Source organism: Clytia hemisphaerica, unplaced genomic scaffold, assembly GCF_902728285.1.
Source record: "Clytia hemisphaerica strain Z4C2 unplaced genomic scaffold, Clytia hemisphaerica genome assembly, whole genome shotgun sequence".
Classification (NCBI taxonomy): Eukaryota; Metazoa; Cnidaria; class Hydrozoa; order Leptothecata; family Clytiidae; genus Clytia; species Clytia hemisphaerica.
This window is the reverse complement of record NW_027103836.1, coordinates 3,451,062-3,466,166: the sequence shown is the minus strand read 5'-3', so window position 1 is coordinate 3,466,166 and position 15,105 is coordinate 3,451,062. Positions and strand designations below refer to the sequence as shown.

General features: G+C 34.9%; 4 protein-coding genes across 4 annotated transcripts; 1 reads left to right on the top strand and 3 right to left on the bottom strand.

Moving 5' to 3' along the window:
- The first annotated feature begins 1,580 nt into the window (after positions 1 to 1,580).
- LOC136807325 (uncharacterized) lies at positions 1,581 to 3,374 on the top strand. Its single transcript, XM_067063929.1, has one exon. It carries the CDS (start codon positions 1,613 to 1,615, stop codon positions 2,732 to 2,734), a length of 1,122 nt encoding a protein of 373 aa, XP_066920030.1. The 5' UTR covers positions 1,581 to 1,612; the 3' UTR covers positions 2,735 to 3,374.
- Positions 3,048 to 6,673, bottom strand: LOC136807303 (DNA polymerase subunit gamma-1-like). Its single transcript, XM_067063914.1, has 4 exons — positions 6,061 to 6,673; positions 5,041 to 5,212; positions 3,756 to 3,995; positions 3,048 to 3,068 (listed from the first exon to the last, which is right to left on the bottom strand). Exons 1-4 carry the CDS (start codon positions 6,639 to 6,641, stop codon positions 3,048 to 3,050), a joined length of 1,014 nt encoding a protein of 337 aa, XP_066920015.1. The 5' UTR covers positions 6,642 to 6,673.
- Positions 6,674 to 7,242: 569 nt separating this feature from the next.
- On the bottom strand, positions 7,243 to 13,702 carry LOC136807289 (15-hydroxyprostaglandin dehydrogenase [NAD(+)]-like). Its single transcript, XM_067063899.1, has 7 exons — positions 13,387 to 13,702; positions 13,059 to 13,182; positions 12,423 to 12,535; positions 12,156 to 12,252; positions 11,532 to 11,608; positions 10,884 to 11,026; positions 7,243 to 10,693 (listed from the first exon to the last, which is right to left on the bottom strand). The coding sequence occupies exons 1-7, from the start codon at positions 13,477 to 13,479 to the stop codon at positions 10,558 to 10,560; spliced, it is 783 nt and encodes a 260-aa protein (XP_066920000.1). The 5' UTR covers positions 13,480 to 13,702; the 3' UTR covers positions 7,243 to 10,557.
- Positions 13,703 to 13,750: 48 nt separating this feature from the next.
- LOC136807288 (methylosome protein WDR77-like) lies at positions 13,751 to 14,769 on the bottom strand. Its single transcript, XM_067063898.1, has one exon. The coding sequence runs from the start codon at positions 14,767 to 14,769 to the stop codon at positions 13,828 to 13,830; it is 942 nt and encodes a 313-aa protein (XP_066919999.1). The 3' UTR covers positions 13,751 to 13,827.
- Between the last annotated feature and the right edge of the window lie 336 nt (positions 14,770 to 15,105).

Here is a 15,105-nt window from a genome sequence, read left to right as displayed (position 1 = left end):
AAATAGCGCTTAACGAAGACTCTTGGGCTTGGAGGATCTGGAGGGAGATAATTAAAATGATTTACAATTTTCGATAATATGACAATATTCATGTTGACATTAGGTGACCTGGTTACTTTGCTTCAAAATTTCATCAGCACATTTTTTTGATTTTACGTTTCATGGCTACATCCTTAAAATTTAGTTCAGGGCTATTTTCATTAGCACCCACCCAAAATTGAACCACTCTGCATGCTTATGCTTCTACACCACTCCCTCCGTAGCCTCTGTTACTTCGTAAATGAGTTCGTTCACTCCCTGTATGGAATGGCTCAATGCAGAACACCCGTGGAGAAAATTGTTCTCGTTGTTAAAAATTAAAATAAAACTAAAATTGACAATTCTCTTTAAGAGTCCGCGCAGTTGAAATGAAAAAAAAAACTTCAAACAGAATAGAAAATTTAACAATTAATTTAGTCCCAATTAATCAAAATTTAGGTTTTCAAGGAAGACAAAAAAACGCTTGAAAACTAAAAAAATCAAATTTTCACACTTCTTCCAAATATAAATCAAAATACACGCTTTTTTTATAAGAATACACTTTATAAAAATGTCCATGATCGTATGAATATCACCATCATGAAATCAGGCAACAAAATCTAAGATTGATCATTTACATAGCATTATTACCTGTAAATTACTAGTTTTCCCCCAGTCAGGCTCAAATCTTTCACAAAAATGCCATTTTTTGATTCAGATGTGTATTTCTTGTTAAATTTTGGTTGAATTTTGAACCTAACATAAGAAAATACCCTAAAAATATTTTAGGATGATTTTCCCAAAAAAGTTAAGAATATTCATGATGAAATGAAAAAACACTATTCTTATAAAAAAAGCGTGTAGCCTGAGTGTTGCTTAGTAGTAACATTAAAATTATAAAAGTTCCTGGGCTTGCAAAATCAAGATAATAAGCAAATAATAAACATTTTTTTATTCAGAAGATATATTTTATTTCAAATTGGCTGAAAAAGCTTTTAACGCTTCCAAACCACTCTCTTATCATTTTAGATAAAATCGAAAAGTGTGAAAAGTGAAAAAGAGGCTTTAGGCTCAAAAAGTATTGCAAAATCTCCAGGAAACAAAGTCATCATAACAGTAATAAGAATAAAGACAATACAGTTCATGTTAAAAAAAAACTCATCCAAACGAGCGTCAAGGGCATACCGGAAAAGTGGGATGGGGGAACCCGGGAACCTAAGTGGGAACCAAATGGATGTGAACCTGGTGGGAACCTCATAACGTATACCTTTCTATAAAGAGAAAAATATCTAAACACTATTTTTAAAACGCATTCGAGTTTCCACCCATGTTCCCACCAACAATCATAGGGTCCCGCTTAGGTTTCCACTTAGGGTTCCCACTTGGGTTCACAAATTGGGGCTTCCACTTAGGGTTCCCGGGTTCCCCCATCCAACTTTTCCGGTATGCCTTTTGTTCGCCACGAGAAACCGTTGACCAAAGCCAGCCTATGAATAATTAATTACATAGAGAAAAGAAGGTTAAAAAGAGCTCACATCAAATATTTGTTTATTCAGGTTTATTTCCTGACTGGCAATCTCGGAACGACAACAAAATGGGTGATTTCACGAAGGATATTGATGCACGATGTGGAACGCAGAACCAATGGGTGGCCGTTGTCATAACATGTTGCACGATTGCCGGTACCGAAATGCTCATGACCATCCCGCTGAACGCACTCATTGTTTACAGTTTAATCAAGGAACGTCATCAAAAATACAAAAGTTGTTTCTATAAACTTGTTTTAAACATTGCAATCTGTGACCTATTAACAGGACTCATAGCCGATCCGATGGCAGTGAATACTTTTGCTAAAGAAGCTATTAAAAAGCAAATCAGTTTAGCGGAAGTCTACCTCATTCATTTGTCTCTGTTCATCACAGATGCCGTAGCTCTCCTCACGTTGAGCATATTGAGTGTTGAGCGCATTATAGCCATCACTCTGCCTGTCAAGCATTACAAGGGAGTCAAGAAGTCGACTGAGAAGGGCCTTCTCACCAGTACTTGGGTATTGGGCTTGGCTCTAGTATCACCGTACTTTAAGTTGGGATTCATTCGACAACTTTTTGTGTTCTCGACTGTCAACGTGGTGGTGACCGTGTTATCTTTAGCGGTGACCGTTCTAGTGTACCGATATAAATTGAAAACGACTGCAACAACAGCCGTCAATGGAAATGATTCTACAATAAAGCAACAACAACAACATCAAAAATCTTCAAACACACCTTTGTCTAGTCAATTCAATAATAGTCAACGGTACTCGATGGCTGATCAAATCTCAATACAAGGTGCTGTTGAGAGAGCTTCAGAACCAGACGCAAGGAACAAAAAAGAAGAAGTTCAGGAAAAGATTACCAGCAAAAGCCCGCTACCAACAACTACAGTCAAGCAGAACCAGAAAACACAACAAAAGGCTACTCGCACTTTCATCCTCATGCTGATTGTGTTCATTGCGACATACCTACCGACCACCTTCACCATGATTTACATGAATGTTTGCACAGAATGCGATTGTCTGGCCATACATATAATGCGAGATGTATCCGCCCTTTCCATATTGTCTAGTTCACTGTTGAGACCGTTGAACTTTATTCTGACACTCAAACATTTAAGGGCTTCCGTTTTCCAAGTCTTCCGCAAATCGCAGAGGCGTGAATCACGAGTTGTACAGCGATGACTTTTAAAAGACCTTTCTTAAAAGGATATTTCAGGTGATATAGGCCATTTCACAGTCGCAAAGCGTAATGGGTAATCAGGACCACTGCGCACTAATGACGACTTACTATTGGTCCAAAGTTTTAAAGATTTTTGGAGATTTTTGCGTCTACCCTATGGGCACGGAACGTCTTATGGACATCCCATGGACGCCTTTAAGACCTTTGGATGTCCTAGAAACGTACATTAGACGTCAAAAAGACGTTTGTGACCATCGGGAACCAACGGGAAACCGTTATCGGGGAGCAATCTGTCTTGATTACCCATCCCATGATTCATTTCGACTGTGAAATGACCTATAAAGATCCACAAAAGGAGTAAATGAAATTGTGAATATGGCGAACTCCATTGTTCTTCTTTTATGTTGATATTTTATTTTTTGATTTTTTTCCATATCTAAAAACGCTTAACTTATGAATGTTGTAAACGTGAGAGGGACAAAACTGTTACAGTACACGTTTTTTTTTTTATAAGAACAAACTATATAAGAACATAAGGCTTCGAGCCCAAAAATTTAAGAACATTCTAAGAACATACTAAGGCTTTGGAGACTTAAAAACATGCAATTTCTTAAGAAATTACATCAAAAATGCTCAAAAAATGCTGAAAATAAGAACAATTTAAGAACATTTTTAGGCTTCAAATCCAAAAAACTAAGAACATCCGAAGGCTTCGAAAATTTTTGACGTTCTTATAAAAAAAAAACGTGTAATAAGTATTACTAACAAATATTGTATTTTAGACGAGTGATAGTGCAAAATTATAACATTGTATTCTTTCAATACTGAAAACAGTGTAATCTTGAAAAGACAAATTTTCGCTAAAGTATACTTTTTGTTTTTATTAATTTGCGAGAACGTGTGCTTGAATCCTGGAGAACGAATTTCAATCCCAATAGAAATCTAGTCCTTTAATAATATTGTAGTAACGAGACCATTTTATAACCAAGAACTTCAGACCATTCGCATTATGAAACAACAAACCTGAAAACTTTCTCTGATATCTTGCAGATTGCCTTCAACAAACAGATCTCTGGTAGACTTATCCAGCGTCTTATGGCAATAAAACTCGTACAACTTCGCAAGACTGTTGGTAGACCCGTGGTTCATCCATTCGTAGACTGAGGCTGGATTCTTTTGGTTCATATAATTCCGTTGCTCGTTAGTGACGCCTGACACACACACGTGGAGGCTGAGTGTGTCCAGAAACCGTATTCCATTATCCTGAAGAAAGTAAAACACACACATGTCAACACATACTCTTTTAGGTTCCAAATAAACGGGGGGTTTGGAAAATTTTCAAAATTTTAATAAACGGGGGGGGGGGACCTAATTGCCGGGGGATTGGAAATTGTAATTACGAGGCGGCCGTTTATTTGGAACCTAAAAGTACATTCGTGAGACAGGAAGAACAACAGGCAGAATTTGAAGAGAATTTTGAAGGAATTTTGGAAATTGTACGGAAAAACAGAATCTAGCATAAAGCAAAAGCATTTTTCATTCTAGCTAAAATTTCGGAATTGGCAAAAAATATTCAAAATTTCCGGAATTTTTTACAAAAATATCTTTATTATAGTCGTAAATATCCCCTTCTTTTTTAAGCTTTTCGAAAAAAAAAACTCACCCCAAAAACATTCTATAATATAATCTAAGAATAGTTCTTAGAACAGTGCCAAAACTTTCATTTTTCTGTTTTCTCTCATAGTAACAACTCCCCGATTTGAACAATTGTAAGCCCAAGTAGTATAATAAGCAAATATTCGACAAGAAAAATCGGATATCGAAAATTATTCAGTCGAGCTTGATGATATTCGACGAAGCGAAGCTGAGTCGAATATCATTTAAGCGAGACTGAATAATTTCGATATCCGATTTTTCAATTTGAATATGTGGTTTATCGCTCAGCAATTAGCAGAAATGTATTTTACTTTTGGTCCCATTATTATTTTGTCATTCAGTCTTTCTCTCTTTTTATAACATTTTCGAACGTTCTACTATCTTATTTATTTAAGGATGTCAATCTCATTGTTTTTTTCTCTTTAATTACAAAACGTTCGAGTTTCCTTTCTCTTTTGTTAAAAAGAACTTTCTTATATCTGTTTTATTTATGTGACATGAAATAATTATTTGATCAAAAAACTATTTTCTTTATATGCTCGCTGCTACAGAAGAGATATTTTACTATCGGATATCTAAAAATATTCGACAGTGCGTTTTGCTTAGAGGTGGACGATATTAACAGATATTAAAGTTATAAAACACCACTAACATTTAGATGATAAACTTCTTTGACAAAGGATCGATCGAAAGCAACATTATGGCCAATCAACAATTTTTCTTTGGAAAGGTCTTCTCCTGACATGGGAATCATACTGTCAGGTGTGATATCTTGTGGAATATGGCATCCCTCATCTGTAAGGTAATGACTGACCCAACAATACCTTGCGAAAAGATAGAAGAAAATTTGAGGTTACGATAACTATATCTAGTCTCCGTGAATGTGTTTGTGTAATAGAAACTTTAACCTTTCAGAGCTGAAAAATGACTTGTGAAGACGTTTTAGGCTTAACCCTTCGAGCATCTTCCTATTTTTTATACTAGGAGCCCTCGACCCCCCCTCCCCTTGAAACTTTGACCAGTGGTAGATATAGATAATCGAAGGTGATTTGCAGAATTTTGGATCAGCCACCTGTCTAGTTTTGGCAATTTACAGACCAGACCAAAATCATGTATTGACTGATTGACTCATTCGATTCGACGGAAATTTGTTCCTGAAGAACAGTCAAATAAAAGTCAAATAAAAGAGACTAGTGTATAGAAAGAAATTGTTCCCATGAGTATTTGGTACTTTGCAAACCATTCTGTAAGATACACGTTGAACTCCTGGCAGAACTCAATTTAGTCAAGTGAGCAATGTGTATTTTACAGGTCGGTCCCTTTTTTACCCAGAATGCTCACTTTCAGCATAACCGCTCATCCGATTTTGCTGACCTCATCAATGATGCCAAAACTTTCACCAAAGACGCCAATTCATATTTAGTGAAGACTTTCAAGTCAATCTGAGTCAATTGTTATAAGAAAAAAGTTCGTTTTGGGGGTCCTCCCTCTTTGCTCCCCCCCCCCCAAGATGCTCGAAGGGCAAATGTTGTTATAATGGTTTAACTCGATAACGGTGTTAAGGTAAAATTGAAGTGAATATCAATCCCTTCGCAATCACTTTTATGATTAATTCATAGATCAAACTACACTAAGTCGCATTTCGAAGAAACTCGATCCTAAAAAACCTTACCAAGCATTTTTGGAAACAGCAGTTGCCAAGATAGGGACGTTACCAGCTTGCATACAAACTTCGACATCAAATATCATTACATTCTCATCAGGATATTTCACTGTCTTTACTGCTCCATCAGTCTCATATTTGGTCCATCCAGATTGGTAAAGCCATTGTGTTGGTTTCTCAGGGATGGACGTTATTGAGTTTGACATGTGTTCCGCGTAAGCAAAATAATTTTTAGTTCTCTCTTTCGCAATCTCCTCAAAATGATCACCAATATTGTTGCCAAGCATCTTTGGTAAGTCTATAGTCAATGGTTCTGCTTTGGTTGAGGTTTTATCCCATAAACCATGTTTGATGAGATGTTGTTTAACTCGAGATAATGCTTCTTCGCTTAAAGTTTGTGGTTTAGTGTTTTTAAATATTTGTGAGTGCAGGTTCTCTGAAAGCATTTGAATGTTTGCATGGTTGGTACGTGTCTCTTCGGTGGCTTGTAGTTGTGTACACATGCATGTTATACGTTGTGTAGATCTTCCGTGGAGTACGGTTCTGTTGAGGGCTCTGTAAAGAGCTTTACTGGATATTGGGATATTCATTTAGTTATTCATTTTCTTTTATTTTCATCATTCTGAAAGCAATAAAGACAAATAATATTGATGAAGACTTTCATTATCGTCAACTTTGAAAAAATTATGAGCTATCTGATTTAGCTTAGAGAGAAGTCATATTTCTAGATATTTCTAGATATTTCTCGTATTTCATATTTTATACGAAAAAATTACAGACTGTGTCCAACTTTAAGGGGTCTGGTAAGCGAGAGATCATATTTTTTACAATTGATGCTAAGAAATAACACTTTTACTCATATGTTATGTGATTCCGTTCAGATCTTTCTAAATCTTTCTCGTCTAAAGGCTGGGAGTGATCACTACACAATAAATATATCCCATATTGTACTCTATAATGTGCGATATTAAGCAGATATTCGACAAGAAAAATCGGATATCGAAAACTATTCAGTCGTGCTTGATGATATTCGACGCAGCGAAGCTTTTGAAAGAGATTATCTCTCTTCTGAGTACAAGAGTTGTTCACGATGTTATTTAGGAGCAGGCCTGCAACCTGGAATATTGATACAAGACTCTTGGTGCTATTGATTATTTTCAAGAAGCCAATTAAACAAAAAACATTCGAAAATAAACTTATATAGGTTGCCAAATTTTTCCAAATAATTTAAAAAAGTGATTCAATTTATAATTTATATACAATCAAAAGCTAAGAAGATACAAAACTCAAACATAAGTTAAATTGTTACCATTACCTAGCATGCAGTGAGTATTTTCCTATGTTAGAAAAGTAAAACATATCTCATCATTTGGAAAAATCCAAGAGAAGGGTAGGGTCTCAAAAACACCAAAATAAAATCTGTCCCTCGGGGCCCTCCATATAGTACGTACGCTAAGATTTTCCAAAAATTTGATACCCCCTCCCCCCTTGTACGCAGAGAACAATAGAAATGATGTAATTTAAACAATAGATGTACGCTTTTGCTAAACCCCCTCTCCCCCACCTTCACTGCGTACGTACTATATGGATGGCCCCCTCATAGGGTAACTTTTTGAGGGGACTTTGAATATTTTTGAGGAAATTTTGGGATTTCAGTCCCAGTCAGGGGAAAATTTTGGCAAAACTTTCCAAAAAATGACCTATCATTTTCCAAACCTCAGCATCACACCCCCGCCCTTCGGCAAGGATTGTACCCCGTCCCCCGCCCTTCAGCTAGGATTGTACCCCGTCCCCTGTCCTTCGGCAAGGATTGTACCCCGTCCCCTGTCCTTCGGCAAGGATTGTACCCCGTCCCCTGTCCTTCGGCAAGGATTGTACCCCGTCCCCTGTCCTTCGGCAAGGATTGTACCCCGTCCCCTGTCCTTCGGCAAGGATTGTACCCCGTCCCCGCCCTTCGGCAAGGATTGTACCCCGCCCCCAGGAGAAAAGTACTAACTATCAGAATAAAATATAATTATCTACAAAATTCAAGTGCATGATAAAGAGTTAAATCAAAATTATTACATTATAAATTAACAAGCTAGATGCTGAATGGACCTACCTGATGATGAAAGTTAGATAGCAATGCCAGGAGAAAAATGAAAAAAATCAGTCAGAAAATATAGCGTTTAGCAAAAATGCATAACGCAAAAATTTCATCATTTATTGTTGATAAGGGAGAGGAAAGGGTTGTAAGGAAAAAATAAATAGAAAGTTGTGGTCGCAAAAATCAGTTTTATTGACAATTGAATCATGGCGAGCATTGTTATCTATAATGTTTTTGTGTGAAAAAATTGGAAATATAATGAAAAAATCCAATAGTTCCAGCTTCAAAATTTTATTGAAAATTGAAACATGCTGATGGTGGACATTGCTATTAATAATGTGTTTGAATGAAAAAACAACCATTTAAAAAGAAAAAGCCCAATGAAAACCCAGAAAACGGCGATTTCCGCCATATTTCAGGCATTTTCCGCCGGAAAAAATTTTTCTCAAAATCGGACTCGGCCATGTTTTTGGCATTGTTAATACGCATCTTTGTGCAAAAAATCAGAAAAAACTAATAATAAAATCTCGAGAAAATGCCAAAAAAACAGTATTTCCGGCATATTTCTGGCTTTTTCGGCCGGAAAAAAATGTTTTTCGAAAATCGGGCTCCGTCACATTTTAGGTATTATCATTTTGCATCAGTGTGCAAAATTTCATAAAAAAATATAAAGTACAGCTCGAGAAAATCAAGAAATACTGTCTTTCCGGCGAAAATAGGTTGTTCCGGCGATTTTTAAATAGTTCCGGCTTCAAAAATCAATTTTATTGAAAATTGAAACATGCTTGATGGTGTGCATTGCTATTAATAATGTTTTTGAATTAAAAAACAACCAATTATAAGGAAAAAGTTCAATGAAAATCCAGAAAAACAGCGATTTCCGGCATATTTCAGGCATTTTCCGCCGGAAAAAATTTTTTCTCAAAAATCGGACTCGGCCATGTTTTGGGCATTGTTAATACGCATCTTTGTGCAAAAAATCAGAAAAAACTAATAATAAAATCTCGAGAAAATGCCAAAAAAACAGTATTTCCGGCATATTTCTGGCTTTTTCGGCCGGAAAAAAATGTTTTTCGAAAATCGGGCTCCGTCACATTTTAGGTATTATCATTTTGCATCAGTGTGCAAAATTTCATAAAAAAATATAAAGTACAGCTCGAGAAAATCAAGAAATACTGTCTTTCCGGCGAAAATAGGTTGTTCCGGCGATTTTTAAATAGTTCCGGCTTCAAAAATCTATTTTATTGAAAATTGAAACATGCTTGATGGTGGGCATTGCTATTAATAATGTTTTTGAATGAAAAAAACAACCCATTATATGGAAAAAGTCCAATGAAAATCCAGAAAAACAGCGATTTCCGGCATATTTCCGGCATTTCCGGCCGGAAAAAAATTTTTCTCAAAAATCGGACTCGGCCAAGTTTTGGGCGTTGCTAATACGCATCTTTGTGCAAAAAATCAGAAAAAACTAATAATAAAATCTCGAGAAAATGCCAAAAAAACAGTATTTCCGGCATATTTCTGGCTTTTTCGGCCGGAAAAAAATGTTTTTCGAAAATCGGGCTCCGTCACATTTTAGGTATTATCATTTTGCATCAGTGTGCAAAATTTCATAAAAAAATATAAAGTACAGCTCGAGAAAATCAAGAAATACTGTCTTTCCGGCGAAAATAGGTTGTTCCGGCGATTTTTAAATAGTTCCGGCTTCAAAAATCTATTTTATTGAAAATTGAAACATGCTTGATGGTGGGCATTGCTATTAATAATGTTTTTGAATGAAAAAAACAACCCATTATATGGAAAAAGTCCAATGAAAATCCAGAAAAACAGCGATTTCCGGCATATTTCCGGCATTTCCGGCCGGAAAAAAATTCTTCTCAAAAATCGGACTCGGCCAAGTTTTGGGCGTTGCTAATACGCATCTTTGTGCAAAAAATCAGAAAAAACTAATGATGAAATCTTGAGAAAATGCCAAAAAACCGGTTTTTCCGGCATATTTCCGGCATTTTCGGCCGGAAATGATTTTTTTTCGAAAATCGGGCTCCGTCACATTTTGGCCATTGCCATTTTGCATCTTTGTGCAAAAAATCAGAAAAAACTAATGAGCCAATCTCGAGAAAAGCTGGTAACAGACGAACGAACGAACGAACGAACGGACGAACAGACAGAGGTTAATTCATAGGACCTCCACCGGGGCACCCGGAGGTAGGTCCAAAAAGGGTAAACTGATTAAACTGAAATTGACTAAAGAATCTAGTAAAGCTTTTTAAACAGGCTTTTAAAAGAATTAAAGAAAGTATTAAATCCTTTCTTGGTTCTTTTGAGGCTAATTTGGAGATTTTTATAACAAAAACAGCTAGATCTGAATCAAAAATTATTCAAAATCGTTATAAGGATTACCAGCCCTTTGAATCAACCATTTACAATTTTGAGGAAGGTCTTGCATCAGGGAAATGGACATCAAAAACCATGTTCTTCGGATAAATAGCGATGCAGTTGGCATTCATCTTCTTTTCATTGACACATCTCATAAATGAATTGACTGTATCATCGATTCTAACAATTAATTATGAGAATAAATAAATAAATGACCAATAAACGTGAATTTTAAAACTTTTATAATATAACAGAGGTTCCTTGTTGACATCAAGTCCGGTAGACATTATTGCTGGACACTATTGTATTTTGATAAAAATATTGTCATTAATTTGCAAAAAAGAAAATATTTATGAAAAAATCTGCTTACTCAGCAAACCCCATTTTCTGATAGAACTTAGCATATTTGTCATTGTAATTGTTTTTGAATGCATTTCTCGCCATATCAGTATCTGATACAAATGGACATAAACAGTTCACTCTCACTCCATCTTCCTCCAAGGTTGGCAGAAACTACATAAGACATAAAAGCAAGAATAATAAAAAATGATAAACAAATAATTGAAAAAAACATGGAACAATCTGAAACAATTGATTTTTCTTAAATGGTTTTCGAGTGTAAAAGCTTATTAACTAAATTGAAAAACTTTTTGATTAGCAATCTTTATCGAGCCTAGATTGATACATTGAAATTTTAAGAATCTGACAATGGATTTTATGGTTTCTCGTCGTTTTGATGAACAATTATAAGAAAAAGTTGGGATGAGCTGGAGTTTTTATAAGATACTTCACTAATTGGTCATTTGAAGTAATAGAGATGACGCGTTCTTTAGAAAAAGTAACAAAATTGTTTTACTACATGTTAACGACCAACCAAATCGAATAAGAGCTTGTAAAAACTCCAGCTTGTCCCAAAAAGTTGGAACAAGCTTCATGAAACAGTTCAATAACACTGTCAAAAAGGCAGTTTAGTTTTAAATCTTAATTCACAACATAAGGAAACATGAGGTTCACAAACCTCAAAAGATCGTGTAAATGCAACAACTCCTTGCTTTGTTGCCGTGTAAATAGGTTCACCCCTCATTATTGCTATTCCTATAACGATAATATGAAAGAAAAATCAATTGCTGAACTTAGTTACTTAGTGTCACAGTTACAAAATGTTTTCAAATTTGGCTAAATTTGATATACAGTTTACAAGAAAAAATGAAATATGAATTATAGAACTTCAAGTTTCATCTTTTTCGAATCGTCAGCTATCAAATGAAAAATGACAAATGCAATGATTTTATGTTGAAAAATTTGATCGTAAAAAAAAAAAAAGTATAATTGGAATGAATCCCTAGGGTCATAAATATAAATGATGATTCTCTATCCAGACGTTCTATATACGTGAAGATCAATCTTTAGACTTATAATTTGCTAATAAAAATTTATTTTGATGACGGCATTTAGAAACCAGTTCAGTTCTTTTGCTTATTAAATTTAATATAGAAAAACAAGAGTGTAATTCTAATTACAGTACACTTTTTTCAAATTCTCAGCCACAAGTCACAAATTTCAATACCTGGTCATTGATTTTCAGTTTAGCTTTTAAAGGCTAACACCAACCTAAAAAAAAAAGTCAACAGATTTTTCAAACCTGCAGCTGAGGCAATGTTAACAACCAAGCCGCCATCCCCATTGTTCTTCTTACTCATTAAATCAATCGCTTTGAATGTCCCTTGGATTACAGCTGTCTAGAACAAAATAAATGCTCTTATCTTTTAATTGTTAATTATTTTATTATTAAAACTATTTTTTACAATCATAGATTTAGTAGGATACCTGGAATGATACAAAAAATTCCCTTAATCTAGAGCTGATACCATTGTAGTATATTATCCTACATAATAAGTAATCATCTTACCAGATTGATGTCAATAGCCTTCTTAGTGTCTTCCGGTTTTGACGTAAGGATGCCAGCATTATTACACACAAGATTTAAACTTCCAAAATTTGCTTTAGCTTCTTCGAACCTTCCTTTACAAAATTATGAAAAATAATTGAGATGTGAGCTAGTTTGATGGTTTACATATTATTAGCCTCTGAAAAGGGAAAATTAAACTACCCTTAAATAAAAGACTGATAAATTAAAGATGAAAGATAAAGCAAAGAAGGAAAGTAGCCTGGAGATCTATGCTATGATTTCTTATTGATATACTGCTGGCGAAATTAATAGCATGGTCAAGGCTGATAATTTGAAAGTTTCAAATTTCCCACCAAAAATACGTTGGTAGAAATCTACCAATCGAAACACTTCTTTTCCCGGTGGTCAAACTCACTTTCTGAACAAAATTTATAAAATGTATAATTTCTTTCTTCGGCAAGTCAGTCCAGCAAGTAAATAAGCTATTTTGTTTTTGAGTCTGAAAGTAGACTCACAGTTCTGACCCGTCAAGTATACATCAGATTTGAAAAAAAAGATGGGTTCTACTGTCTAACAAGGAGGAAGTAATTATATGATTATGTGAATGTGCGAGAAAATGTAATTCTGATTGTATACCAAACAATTCTGTCTGATTTGTAACATCACAATGTAAGTATTTTATGTGATTAGCGCCGTATGTCTTTCCCATTTCTGCTTCAAATGCTTTTCCTTTACTATCATTGATATCCAGAATAGCAACCTATGATAAAGAGTTAAAAGCTTGTGTGAAGGATAATATATCAGATTATCCAGTTATCAGACACCAACCCTGTCCTGAAATTATAAAAATTGTACTGAGAACAGTCCTATTTGTGGAAAATACTTTTGTCACCAACAGACACTGTCATCTCATTCAAAAATATGTAATATGAATAATACAAAGGTTTGTAAATAATGTGCGTACCTTTGCTCCCTCTTTTAATAGTCTTTCAGTGAATGCACGTCCAAAGCCTTGAGCACCACCAGTAATTAAAGCAACACATTTCTGGAGAGACATTTTCTTTTATTATTGTTGTATTCACTTAACTTTGAATGATACAGAGTTTAATTTAATTGATGTCAGAAAATTAGCAAAAAATCTTTTCAATGTTTTCAAAAGAAAGAGCTAAGATTAACTTTCTGGAGCTTTATCACGGTCTTTTGCTTTAGCGTGGTTTAAACACAGTAATAAAAGACAGTGATTGCACAAAAATCGCAATGGACTTAAGTATTGCTTTTTCAATAACATAAATATTTTCAGCTCTGATTAAGGTAAGAGACATTCTGAATTTTACTGCCATTGTTTATCTTCAATAGTAAACAAAAATACAAGAGATTATAAAAACTAGTTCTTCAACTTTCAATTTTACTGAGCTTTTTTCGTGTTCTCATGACAGAAGATTTGGCCAGCCCAGCCACAAGACCACAAAGTGTTGTCTTTAGGATTTACACACAAACATTTGACATAATCAGTGTGGTTCTTACTTGAATACACTGAATCAAATGACTTTATATCATGTCCTTTAACATAACAGTCTTCAGATCCTGAAAAAATTATGCCATTGTTTTCTACAATAGTGGTGACATATTTAGCATGTGCTTTTATTGACTTCATTTCCTCGCTTAAATTACGAAGATCATAGAAAACGATATCACCATTACTCAAACCAACAGCCATTTCATCAGAGGAAAGCCATTCCAGACAAGTTGGGAAATACATCCTGGATTTTCCGACACATAAAGCAGGCCTTTCATCTTTACGATTATCGTATAACATTACATGCTGATCCTCAGAAACTGACCCAAACGTTTCTTTAGAATTTTGATTCCATTTGACCTGGTGAACAACACCAGAATGGAGATTGAAAGTATTGATTGACATATCAACTTCCAAGTCCCATAGTTTAATAATACTATCGTAATCCCCTGATAACAATTGTTCAGTTTGCTTATTGACACTGACAGTGCTGCACATATCTCCATGCTCAATCAAACGAAGAGTATTTTCTAAATTAGGACGTTCTTTCAAATCCAATATTTCCAAGCAACCTGCATCAGTGCTGACTACCAGCCGTGATTCGTTAATCCATTCAATTGCTTTTGCACCGGCTTCAGTTTTATATCCATAATCCAGATGAGGTAGGTTTGGCGCAAATTTAGCATCATCAAATATAGTGACAGCACCATCCCAATCTCTACCAGTGAGATTTGACGAGGCTACTGCGAGTTGCCCAGTTGATTCATGAAAACTAAACCCCTCTAAATATTGAGGTATTTCTTGAAGAGGCTTTTCAAGATTTTGAACCATGTTGAGTGAGTAATCTATTTTATTTATTTGAATTAATGGTAAGTATTTTACGTTTCCTAAGAAAAAAATTATGATTTAATAATACCTGAATTTACCATCATTTTGTTTATCATCATTCATTTATATACTACTTTTACTAATACTTACTTAAAATGTACATTTAGAAAGCTTTTTCTTTCAAATGTTCTATATAAATATCATGCAGGGCCCAACAACAGATTTTGGGATACTGTAACAGATTTGGCTTTTTTATCATGGGTCAAATATTTTGCATCAGCCAAGATTTTTGTGTGGTTGTGTGTAATATTTTGCTAGCCTTAGGTAGAAAATAATTAC

Bases quoted from the DNA above. Each gene is read 5' to 3' on its own strand.
- LOC136807303 (XM_067063914.1), bottom strand. From the start codon at position 6,641: ATGAATATCCCAATATCCAGTAAAGCTCTTTACAGAGCCCTCAACAGA. The intron at 5,213-6,060 runs GTAAGGTTTTTT...TCTTTTCGCAAG, and splicing joins GCTGTTTCCAAAAATGCTTG to GTATTGTTGGGTCAGTCATT. The intron at 3,996-5,040 runs GTTAGTGGTGTT...TACTTTCTTCAG, and splicing joins AAGAAGTTTATCATCTAAAT to GATAATGGAATACGGTTTCT.
- LOC136807325 (XM_067063929.1), top strand. From the start codon at position 1,613: ATGGGTGATTTCACGAAGGATATTGATGCACGATGTGGAACGCAGAAC.
- LOC136807288 (XM_067063898.1), bottom strand. From the start codon at position 14,769: ATGGTTCAAAATCTTGAAAAGCCTCTTCAAGAAATACCTCAATATTTA.
- LOC136807289 (XM_067063899.1), bottom strand. From the start codon at position 13,479: ATGTCTCTCCAGAAATGTGTTGCTTTAATTACTGGTGGTGCTCAAGGC. The intron at 12,536-13,058 runs GTATACAATCAG...AATTTTGTAAAG, and splicing joins AAATCAGACAGAATTGTTTG to GAAGGTTCGAAGAAGCTAAA. The intron at 11,027-11,531 runs GTTTGTGAACCT...TGTCTTATGTAG, and splicing joins CATTTACACGATCTTTTGAG to TTTCTGCCAACCTTGGAGGA.